Raw genomic sequence first — 13,187 nt, forward strand, 5'->3', positions numbered from 1 at the left:
ATAGGGCATGAACTTATAACCTATTAGCCGTTAGCTCCTCTACAAATATACTATCTGTGTTACGAACAGATGAATTCTTAAACTTCATGACTAGTAGCCAGTAGGTATGAAATGGTGTATTCATAAGGTATTATATAGTTTGTGATATTTGTATTTTGATCAAATACACATAACATAGTAGTTTCAGCAATATCAAATCACATGATTTGAGGCAAGTAATCCTGCAAACCTGCAGGTCCTAGTCCATAGCAACAAACTCAAACCTACATATGTTCTCTGATAATGAAACTTAAAACAACTATCCTTATTACTCAAGTGACTCTAGCTTAGGCTCGCGCTAGTCTAGGCTATAACTTATAACAACTAAAAGTCTAAAATCATATTACTATTTCACAAATTCTGGGGGGGTCAAAATGCGCACGCTACACAGACATGAAAGAATATGAAAATACACATATACAACAAGAAAATCAATTCTTTGAAATGTCGCTCAAAAATAGAAAACTTAGAAAATCTGTAACGTAATCCAAACAAAGTTTCGACTGTTCTAAAAAACCAATACCAACAAATTGGATCGAGTAGAAAAGTATAAAGAAAATGCTAAGAATACACTATTTTCACCACAAAGATGTTCCACTTGACTTGAAGATCACTAGAATCAACGAAACCTGGTCTTCCATTATTAAGTCTTTGTTCCTGAGGATAACATAGTAAATTGTGACAGAAACAGAGTACATACAATCCGATTTATGAAGTATTTCTTTCTTGAAAATACTTTTTATGCTTTGTGGTTTTTGGCCATCTCGTCAACATCTAATTCCACTTCTAACACTGGCAAGTCCTTCTGCATGCTGTATTGACTGGATAATGTAGCAATAAACACGTCATTTTATAGTTTTTTCCAGTCATAAAAAGTAAAAATAATGTTTTATCTACTTCAAGAAAGTACCTGTTCTGTATGGGACCATGATCTATGGCCGTTCTAAGGCAATACAAAACTCTACCAATTATGTCGTTCATAGAAACGGGACCAAATAACCGACTATCCTTTGCTTCCTGAAATTTTTTAGGAAAATGGCATGTAAAGAGAAAAAACAGAAAAAAAGACAATAAAAGTAGATGAAAATGGGAAAATATATCTGGCATATACAAGAGAAATTATTATATGTTCCCTCAGCCCCTCGATAAAAAAAAAAAAAGTGCATAAGTTTCTACTCTGACTTGTGTCACATATATCAATCTCAAGTACTTCTAATCCATAGTAATTAAGGGTCTGTTTATCTTCCACTTAATGATCTGTACAGCTCTTAATTCACTAAGTAAAATTGTTGTTTCTTTGTAACTTTGGATCTGTACAGCTCTTAATTCACTAAGTAAAATTGTTGTTTCTTTGTAACTTAATATGAGTGTTTGTAGGAGACATAGAAACAGATGCTCCTTCAAAAACAGAGGCATATGGATTCAGCACTTAAAACGAAATTAAAGTAAACAGCCCATAAGTAGGGATGGCAATGGATGTTCCATCCATGGACATCCATCTCATCCGATCCATTTATAATGGATATGGATGATGTAAATGGACGATTAACGGATATGAATATGGATATGGATGATGTAAATATTTCGTGGATCGGATATGGATGACAGTTTATCATCCACGGATATATCTATTATCACCCGAAATACATCTTTATATACATATATACGTATGCATATTTACTAACAATATTCAAGTGTGCATAATTTGATTGGTTTAAACGTATATTTACTTATATTATAACGTATTTTATTCAACTAATTTCACAATCGGCGACAAATTACATTCAAAACATGTGTAACAAATCAAAATCATAAAGATTTAATATTTACATTTGTTATGTTCTACATTAAATTGGAAAAATTGTCGTCGGATTAGCATTTCATTTGATATCCAACGGATATCCATTAACCCGCTTAATCCATCGGATATGGATATGGACGGATGAACTGATATTAAATGGATATGGATATGGATATGGATATGGATGAGAAAAACTTAAACGGATATGGATGTGAATATGGCATCACCCGATCCATATCCGATCCATTGCCATCCCTACCATAAGTAACTTCTTTATGATTAACAAAAATTTACATTATTAGACAATTACCCAAAAGTCTTTATTAACATATATGCGTCTAGGAGCAAGGATTGGCAATGCATAGACAGCAAAAATGACTGCACAAATTATACGGAGTTGACAACACATACTCGGCATAATTTGTAAGGCGTGATTCTAATAGATCCCTAGAAACAAACTCCAGTGTAATCCTTAAACATCCGGACAAAAACTACCTAATTATAGCAAATTCCTATGATTGCTTCAAATTATTTTACTGCTATGCAACAAGTAATCAAGCCTAAATAAACAATACAATTTTTTAACAAAACACATAGCGTTTCAGTCTAATTTGCTATGAAAAAACAGCTTGTAAAATACCTTGGGCTTCAATTTGTCATTGTCAGCTAACACCCAACACTGATCCTTTTCAAGTACAAAAGGTTCCTCTTTTTCATCTTTGGAAACCATTTCGTAGCCTTCAGTGGCAGCCAATCTTCGAACCAAATAATTATCTGATTTCTCCGGGTCCTTCATCACCACCACATCCCCAACAAAAACACGTCTGAAAAAAGCAATTGCATGCAATTACGAAAAGTAATAGCAGCCCGATACATACATCAACAGTACAATTGAGGTCGAGTCAGGAAAAGGCAGATACTTTATATCTTTTCAACATAACTATATACTGATTCTACTTGATTGTTCATTTCACTGCTTATATTGCTGATTGTGAAAGATGATCGTTGTATGAATTAGGAAAACATATTTTTTTGTCATTTTGAATTTAAGAATATAATGTCAGCACTATGTAGCATCGCTAAAGCTTAAAACTACTAGCACACTTTTTGAATTCCTCTGTGAACATTTAACTCATCAAGGCTCAAACAGTCTGATGCCACACATAATTAGAAACGATCCAAGCATTAGGGAATATCAAGATCTATACTGGATATATTTCCATTAGGATAACATAGTCTATAATTCCAAATGTGCCCCTCAAGATCACAAGTACCTATATTCAGAGAAAACAAAGCAAATAATAAAGCGATGTCATTTGTAATATTACTGTGAATCTGCAGCTGGTAATTTCCTGACAAGAAGGGTTCCACCCTCGGCTGCAATTGTTGGAACCATCTCCTCTCCCTTGTTCCAATGCAAAAATGTCAACTTTCCTTGGAAAAAAGTTTTCCATAAATTGTCCGTTACTTCTGTATTAGTTATTTTACCATGTTGATAGTTCTGCAACAAAAAAGCGCCGCTGAGTAAGATCAAAAATATTGTTTGAATAGTTTAATATACAATTTAATGCAGAATGTAACTGTGTTTAAATTTGTCCAAGATTCACGTAGCAACTGAAAATACTGTAATCTTTCCTGACGGGTAATATGAGCAAGAATAATGGTTTCTTGGGCTTATTCATCTTAACTTTCTTACTCATTTATTCATCAGGTTTTCTATATCCTCTTAAGGTCCTTGATTCTAGTACTACAATATATACAGAGTTAACAGCAGAAGTTTTAGAAGTCTCGTTGATGTGAATCATACTAGGAGAAGAATGGTGTTTCCATCACGTGTTAAGAATAATATGCATTTGTACATGGAATTATAACTTTATCACCATGTAAAGGAGGATTGTATGGTACTATCTTCTTATACTATATAAAACGGAAGTCATAATTATGTCATCATATGTCAAATATTGTATATTGACCATCAGATGGGTTCCTAACTACGATTTTCAATCATTGATTTGGAAGATGATGTCATAATTGTCTTTCTTCAAAACAACCATTGATTTAAATTTTTAACAATTAATTTGATTCTAACCATTGATTTGTAACAAACTCAATTATCTTCCTTATATATAAGAAAAATTATAATAATAAAAAATTATTTTACTAATATCATTATTATAACTACTAATATCAATTACTAGCCTTAGGCCCCATTTGGCTCACGGAATCCCATTGGATTCCGTGAGTCAAACGGGGCTCTAGATACATATACACACACTATTCACTTTAATTACGCACCGGTAACAAACTCTCTTTAACACCTTGTAACCAATTCCTATCCTTTGAATACTAGAATCATATGAGTAATACATATTTTCAACATAACTGCTACTGTTTACATTATCATCATCATCAGATCAGATTTATCTCATCATCATCGCCATTTAATAATCATCATCACCACTCCCCCGTTCATACCTGATCTTAGCTGCTATTCACAACGTTATTCATCATACACGAAATTAAATCATTTCAACATGTAGCAGGCTTAGATGAAACTAAGCATTTCGTAGTTACATTAAAGGTTGTGGTAAGTTGCAGAACTAGGCAGATCAAGTTTACGATGGCTAATGCATTCCATAGATTAGACCGCCGACTGAAACAGAAGTCAAATATTGCATTCTATTTACCGTAATCAGTTCCAGAGTTGGTTCAGTATGCATTTTAGAAGCAAATCGGGTACCGTTGTGCATTTAGATGTTAACCTAACTATATTCAGCCATACACACGGATCAAGCAACACTAACCACTAAAATTGCAACTTGCTCAAGTAAACTGACTCGTAATTTCTTATTTATTGCCCTACCCTAACATTGTCTCCCTCTCCCCAGTAACTCAAGTCTAAATGACTTGTCTTCTTATTTTTTTAACAACGAGATTGGAGTCGACAGGGGACCACCAAAGGAGTTCCCACCACCCGATCATATCCGTTCCACGTGTCAAGGATGTTCCACCGAACAACTGCCATATGAGTATATGACAAGCTCTACGTGTAGTCACCCTTGGAAAGCTGAACAACTGTCATAGGACAAGCTCAGGCTCAGACAGTGATGCCTCCAGATGACTCCATAATCAACTGCAAAGCAAATTGCATTATGAAATCCCCAGGTGAGACTCGCACTCAAGACCTCACGGACACCCATAAAGGCGGCAACCACTCAGCTAAATAGAGATGGTTAGATGTTAAGTCTAAATGACTTGTAATTTCTTGTTTTCATGATTATTTTACTACTCAAACATTCTTTTATATGCAAGGTAGCCATTTCTTCAAAACCAATCAGAGAGCAGGTATTTCTTAAGTATATATCTATGCAAATTGACAAAATACAGATTCTCCAGCTCATCCCATTATAACTACCCCCTCTCTATTTTCTTGATCATTATAACAAAACAAATAACATCATAGAGAAATGTATATAACTACTAAACATAACTGTGTATGACAGTTGTTTTACTGCTTAAAATAGAGGTTCCTTTTATTTGTTCAACGGCAAGACTACATTAATATAGACATTACTTTCTCAATGGAACTAAAATTTAAAAAAATAAAAAAAAATAAAAAAAATAAAAAAAAAAATAGTAGCAATCTGTTAAGTTTTAAGATCAAATTGACTGCCAAATAAAAAACTGAAACATGGCTTGTTACAAATTGAACATGTAACTTTCATATAAAGAGGAAATTTAGGTCAATTTAGTTCCCCCGTGACAATTTTTCACAGAAATACATCGATTGTAATTAACCATATAAACCCTAACAACCTCAATCCAATAATTAACTCTTTATTTGATCTAATTTCCGTACAGAAATTAACTATTGTCATTTGAAACCGTAAAAAGCAATTAACTTTGAAAATTTAGATGAAATGTTGCATAAAGATCTAAATCACTAAATGTAAATTTAGGTAAATAAAATACGGACCTTGTAGTTGAGAGCGATTGAGTACTCGAAACGGCGAGCGAGATAACGCAACCATGTTGTGTGAGAAACCATGGCGTTCTTAAATGCGTGAAGATCGTCTGAGGTGCTGCAGAGGAGGTCTTTGGTTTGGTGGTTGATTAAACCCTTGTTGCTGCTGCTGTGATAATTTGATTTTCTAATTTGCTTATAATATATAATATAATATAATATAATATAATAATTATAAATATAAAATATAAATTTATTATTTATTTATTATTTATATTTATATTATATTTATATATTTATATTTATTTATCTACAATATCGTATATCGTATAAATCTTTAAAATGATAATGTCATAAATAAAGATTATCCAAGCATAAAACTTCAAAAAGAAAAGAAAAAATTTAAAACATATTATACAACTTTCATATAATAATTATATTTTAAATTTAAAAAAATAAAGAGACATTTGTTATTAATAATAATAAGACAAAATTGTTCAAATCGTTCCTGTGTTTATGGTTTTTTGCCCAAATCATCCATGTGTTCACAAAATTGCATAAATCATTCTTAAATGTCAAATAATGTCCCAAATTAGTCTCTGACTTAACTTTTGTTAAACTCTCTATTAGTAAAAAAATATACTATTGGTCCCTGAAGTTTCATAAATAAAAGATTGCAAAAAAAATCCTCTTCATCATCTTCAAGGGACCAATAGTATATTTTTGACTTCCGGGATGCCATATGTTGCATGCCTAGTTATGATCACCGTGAGAAACCTGGATATGTTGCATGCCTAGTTGTTGTAAGATATTCACACAGTTAAAGAACCTATCTTTCAGATTGTCTATTTTTGTGCAAAGTGTAAATATCATGAATTGTGTTGCAGGCTATTATTGGAACGACTGTTGTGATTTGTAGGGTTGCTGGTGATGACTGGGATTGGGACTGAAATTGCAAATTACGTTGTGAAGAGAAGGGATTGATGCATACATGAAATCTATTCTATTAAAGGTTCTCCATAAATTATGTTGCAATGTAATGATTGCATTTCCCTGTGTGAATTTACTACGATCAATAGTGAAGATAAATAATTTCCGTAGAAATTACTTTGCCTTTAACTTGATCAGTTCATATAAAGAGATCGTGATGAGTTTAGTTTCCTGTTACCCACGTAAATGTATCAACTAAAAGATAGTATAAAGTTCAGACACGACATCTAATGATGGTAAATTTGTTAATTCAGTTTAGGAGAGGTTTACACAAACAATCAATGAAGTAAAACAACTGATAATGTGGGATCTGAAGTTTTTTGATAATCTCAGGTTTCTCAATGCATGCAATATCTTGAAGATGATCTTTGTTACAATCTTTTATGAAACTTCAGGGACCAATAATATATTTTTGACTAACGGAGAGTTTAACAAAAGTTAAGGCAGGGACTAATTTGAGACGTTATTTGACATTTAAGGATGATTTATGCAGTTTTGTGAACACATGGACGATTTGGGCAAAAAACCATAAACACAGGGACGATTTGGGCAATTTTGTCTAATAATAATTATTAAAAATATAAATAATCAATTTTAAAGCAAACTTTATTATTATTATATTATTATTTAAATATGTGTTCTCTTTATGGGAATAATTACATTACGTATGTATACGATATACATGTTTCAATAAAATGTTGTAATGTAAGCTTTTATGACAATGAAAATAGTAATTGTGATAAAAATTGGAAGAAGGTCGTGGGACAATAAATATAGTTCATTTATTCTGATCAAGTTAAGTATATTAATATGTTTGTAAAAGCGACGACAAGTTTCTTAGTCGGAATATGTGATTCCAATGGTCATTAAACTAAATGACTTTAACATGCATTTACGTTCGCTTAATACCTAAAACATATCATTAAACTGTTTCGTTTAAGCATATCCGTAATTTCACGGGTCATTTCACTAGTTGTTTCATATATATATATATATATATATATATATATATATATATATATATATATATATATATATATATATATATATATATATATATATATATGAAGCAACCCGTCCTAATCCATCCGGACGAAGTCCATATCGATTACAAACGATTCACAATAGTTGGTTACGTCGCGAGGTACTTGACCTCTATATGATACAATTTTACAAACATTACGTTCGTTTTTAAAAGACAAACTTTCATTACATCGAAAGTTGACTGCATGCATACCATTTCATAATACATCCAACTATAATTGACTTAATAATAATCTTGTTGAATTCAACGACTCGAATGCAACGTCTTTCAAAATATGTCATGAATAACTCCAATTAATATTTCTAAAATGAGCAAATGCACAGTGAAAGATTTCTTTCATACCTGAGAATAAACATGCTTTCAAGTGTCAACCAAAAGGTTGGTGACTTTATTAGTTTATCATAAACATTCATTTCCATCATTTTAATAGACCACAAGATTTTCATTTCCATTTCTCATAAATAAACGTCCCATGCATAGAGACAAAAATAATCATTCATATGGTGAACACCTGGTAACCGACATTAACAAGATGCATATAAGAATATCCCTTATCATTCCGGGACATCCATCGGACATGATAAAACAACATCGAAGTACTAAAGCATCCGCTACAACGGATGGGGTTTGTTAGGACCAATAGATCTATCTTTAGGATTCGCGTCAATTAGTAGACTAGTTTACTAATTCTTAGGCTACCAAGCTAAAAGGGGCATATTCGGCTTCGATCATTCAACCATATAATGTAGTTTCGATTACTTGTGTCTATTTCGTAAAACATTTATAAAAGCAGCGCATGTATTCTCAGTACCAAAAATATATATTGCAAAAGCATTTAAAAAGGGAGCAAATGAAACTCACCATATTGTATTTTGTAGTAAAAATACATATGACTATATTGAACAATGCAGGGTTAGCCTTTGATTCACGAACCTATATCATTCGTATATATATTAAAACATATACTTGTAATCGAATAAATATATATATTATTACTAGTAATATAATTTTATATTATTAATTTATGTATTTCATTGTTACTATAATAAAATATAGCTTTTGTTATGTTATATGTATCCAATATTTTATATGTATATATTTCATTTGTTTGTTAAAATCGTAATTATATTAATACTAAAATAATATTAGTAGTGATTAAAATAATGATAATGATAATACTAGTATTAATAATAATGATAATAATGTTAATGATTTTATTAATAACAATATTAATAATAGTTTTAATGACAAATCTTATAATAATTGTAACGACCCTGGATTTTCCAACGTTATTTTATTAATAATTGTTATTATTAATGCGTGTGATTAAACGAATGTATGTTATTACATTTACATGTTGCCATGATTTCCCGTACTTGACTTTAATTGCCCGAAACGTCTTTGTGACATACGAAACTTACACGAATAATATTTTCAAGTATTATTTACATTCATGATTAAGTTTTATTAATCATTTTGATTAACTATGGTTATTAGTTAATTATTTGGGCTTTAATTGGATTTAATTGTTACTTACATGAAACTTGGGCTTTTACTAGTATTAATGGACATGTTAGCCCACTCTACAACCTTATTGGATTAACTAACCCATATTTACACATGTAAGTACCACATTATGACTTAACTAGTTAGTTTCATGCACAAAGAATCTAGTTGCACCTTGTTCCAACACCAACACCTCAAGTAACCACCTTTAAGGACAATTTCATGCTAGTGACCAAGAAACATTTCCCTCCCCCTCTTTGAAGCTGCAGGCCGTCGGCCTCCTAGGCCTTGGAGAGTGCTTTTTGCTTCAAATTTTGTTACCATATCAACTTGTATCCTTCATTCATTACACACACACTTTACTTGCAAATTACCTCTCAAACTTTTCTCTCATTTTACTCTCTATCTTGTAAGTACCATGAGACTTTTTCTTCTCTTCTTCTCCCCTTAAAACCGTAGCATAATCACCCTACATCATCATCATTCAATTGTTTAAGACACTTGTCTTTGATTATTGTTACTTATTTTGTTGTTGTTATTTACTAGTTGTTGTTGTTACTTACTTACATGTTACAAGAATCAAACTCTTTAGTTTAATTCTTCATTTATCTTGTATTTACAAGAACACACTAGAACAAAACTCTCTAGTTTATGTTCTACATATTATATGTTTTAAAGAAAGTTCATGAGTTGAACCATACTTGAAGTTCATGAAGTAAACTTTAAAGTTTACTTTCTAAAGATCAAGACCTAGGCTTGAATCTTTAAAGTATGCAACCCATGAACTTATTAACTTGTTTACTTAGCTTATTTACTTCATTTACTTGCACTTTAATTTCATGTTTGTTGGTTTTAATGGTCAAGTGTTACAAGTTAACTTTGATCTCATACTTTCTTGAACTAAAATTAACTTTAAAAGTTCAAGAACACATAAGTAAGCTTTCTTTAACTATAACTTTGTACACTTATGTTAGATCTAGACTTTTGGGTCTAGGATCTTCAAGATCTAACTAAGAACTATGTTCTACAACTCAAGATCTTGATTTCATAAGTTCACTTTCAAGTTTGTAACTTATTATTAGTTTTATAGTTCATGTATGTGTTAGATCTAAGATCTTGATGTAACTTTGGTTCATCAAACTTCATACAACTCTTAAGTGAGTTGTGCTACATGTCTTAGACCTACACTTGTGTCATAATAGTCAACTTGGTTAATATTACTTTTACATTTCATGTATGTGTTGAATCTAAGACTTTGATGTAACTTTGGTTCATCAAAACACTTGCAACACTTAAGTGAGTTGTGCTTCATGTCTTAGACTTACACTTGGGTTATGATGGTCAAACATTGGTGAAAATGATGCAAAACATCAACGAGTTGTACACTTGAAGCTATATGCATCAAGGATGAGAACCATGATAAGCATCGAGCACCAAGAACCACCGGAACCTACTGACCCTATTGTTTTACTGTTTCTGTGTCTGACCTGTACCAACTGGGCTGCTGTAATTATGATTTTCAGATAGCTCTATTCGAGTAGATAACTTTTCATATAGGACTTGTCTTAATCCGAGTTACGGTTTAGGATTTATGGCCCTCCGATCGTCACTATGTCCATTTAACGTTGTGCTGAAAATTCTGACCTACTCGCACTTAGACTGTCGCCACGGTCAAACAAAGATGAGTTTGCTTCTATAATTTTTACCACAACTAAAGGACTCATAGACGGAGCCATAGCCACTGGTCTCACCTTATTTCAGTAGGTATAGAGGCCGTGGTGACTGACCGAACTCAGCCTTTGTTTTAAACTACTTTCATGAACGAAACTTACTTTACACCTTTTGTTTGATGATGAATGATGATGACCCTTAAGACCTTATTTACATACTTTTAAAACTATTCTGACAATTTACTGACTTAGTACTATTTGACTTAGGTTGAGGACCCGTTTGGACAACCTTCATTACTTGCTTACTTTCCGAGTCATACTTTACCGCTACTTTATCATTGTGAGTTATAGCATTCCCTTTTTACTTTAACTTATTTTGGGAAGTGAGAATACATGAGGATTTTATGTTTTACATACTAGGCACGATTACTTAAACTTTATATGTGTGGGTTATATAACGGCAGAAACATTCCCTTTAGCTCGGTAACGTTTAGTCATTGGTTTTTGAACCGGTGAACGCGAATCTTAGATATGGATCCATAGGGTTTGACATCCCCACTCGGGCTAGTAGCGCTAGCATTTAACGAGGGTTTAATACTTCGTAAACATACGCACTTTCCAAATGTACTTTCAGGGGGTATAAACGTTAAGTTAGTTACCAAGTGCCCACGGTTAACATATACTTTATCATACTGTTTTGAAACGCTCTTTGTAGCACTGAAATCTCGTGGCCTACCTTACATACTGTTATACTTAAACTATAGCTCACCAACCTTTGTGTTGACGTTTTTAAGCATGTTTTTCTCAGGTGCTTAAGGTTATTTGCTTCCGCTGTCGTGCTAGTCTTGCTGTAGACACCCGCTGCTCTAGTGTTATCACCGCATAAACTGTTTATCTTGCATTCAAACTTTAATACATTTGAAACTATGTTTTGTAACGACCTAAGGGTTATATACATTTATTCATGCTTGCTATTCGTAGAAGCATACTGTTGGTGTAAAACATTTGATGTCGATTATGACGTCACCTTTCTATCGTGAATGCAACTTCTTTTATTACAGCATGTAGTATTTAACCTTGTAATGATCCTGTTGTTGATGATTCGTACACGATGGTTTTGTACGGGGCATCACAATAATGACAATAACAGTAGTTTCAAATAAAATGAAGAGTTTAATAGTAATGATAATGAAAATAATAATTTTGATAATAATACATAATACTTAATAATAATAATTATTACAACGATCTTGATCTTAATAATAATACTTTTATTAATAATAATAATAATAATAATAATAATAATAATAATAAGTCTACTATGATACTAATACTAATATTAAGGATAATAATAATAGTTTGTGTTACTTTCATAATAACAATAATAATAATAATAATCATATTCGTAATAATAATAATAATCATACTTATATTAACAATAATAATAATACTTTTAATACATAACGATATTACTTAATAATAATTAAAATGCTAATAATAAAATCATATTATTAAAATAACGATAACAGTAATTAATAATGATTATATTATTAATAATAATACTAATAATTGTTATGATACTCATAATTATGATGATAATAATAATTATTATAATGTTAGTAATAATTATAATACAAGTAACAATAATATTAACTAATGATAACAATACTAATAATAATAATAATAATAATAATAATAATAATAATAATAATAATAATAATAATAATAATAATAATAATAATAATAATAACTAGTAATAATAATAATAGCTAATGATAATAACAATAATAATAACAATAATCATAATAATAATAATAAATGATAAATAATAATAAGTGTGTATACCCTTAGAAGCTTTGTCTAACAAGAAATGCCTTGGACCAGGCTCGAACCCCTGACCTCTCGAATACCCGTCACCTCCCTACACCGTCTGGGCTGTTGCCCGTTTTCTGATTTATTTCCCCTTTTAGTTTATATGACCCGTAATAATCTGTTGCTATTTTTCCTTCTTTCATCCTCATATTCAAATCGACTAACGTTCAATCCTCACCTCAAACTTAAAGTATGATTTATAACTTGCCACAGAAACAGAACTAAACTAATTGGAAAAGTATTGATCGATTGAAACAGAAAAATGAAAAAAAAAATATAACAGCAGCAGTCCCTACGAAG

At 31.4% G+C, this 13,187-nt stretch overlaps 1 protein-coding gene across 1 annotated transcript; it reads right to left on the bottom strand.

Annotated features, from left to right (window-relative positions):
* Positions 1-433: 433 nt before the first annotated feature.
* On the bottom strand, positions 434-5,962 carry LOC139880837 (mitochondrial ATP-independent inner membrane protease subunit 2-like). Its single transcript, XM_071865505.1, has 5 exons — positions 5,817-5,962; positions 3,169-3,341; positions 2,481-2,664; positions 950-1,056; positions 434-860 (listed from the first exon to the last, which is right to left on the bottom strand). Exons 1-5 carry the CDS (start codon positions 5,886-5,888, stop codon positions 779-781), a joined length of 618 nt encoding a protein of 205 aa, XP_071721606.1. The 5' UTR covers positions 5,889-5,962; the 3' UTR covers positions 434-778.
* Positions 5,963-13,187: the final 7,225 nt, after the last annotated feature.

This window comes from Rutidosis leptorrhynchoides, chromosome 1, assembly GCF_046630445.1.
Source record: "Rutidosis leptorrhynchoides isolate AG116_Rl617_1_P2 chromosome 1, CSIRO_AGI_Rlap_v1, whole genome shotgun sequence".
Lineage (NCBI taxonomy): Eukaryota > Viridiplantae > Streptophyta > Magnoliopsida > Asterales > Asteraceae > Rutidosis > Rutidosis leptorrhynchoides.

Bases quoted from the DNA above. Each gene is read 5' to 3' on its own strand.
- LOC139880837 (XM_071865505.1), bottom strand. From the start codon at position 5,888: ATGGTTTCTCACACAACATGGTTGCGTTATCTCGCTCGCCGTTTCGAG. The intron at 3,342-5,816 runs GTCCGTATTTTA...TTTTTGTTGCAG, and splicing joins CAATCGCTCTCAACTACAAG to AACTATCAACATGGTAAAAT. The intron at 861-949 runs GTACTTTCTTGA...TACATTATCCAG, and splicing joins CATGGTCCCATACAGAACAG to TCAATACAGCATGCAGAAGG.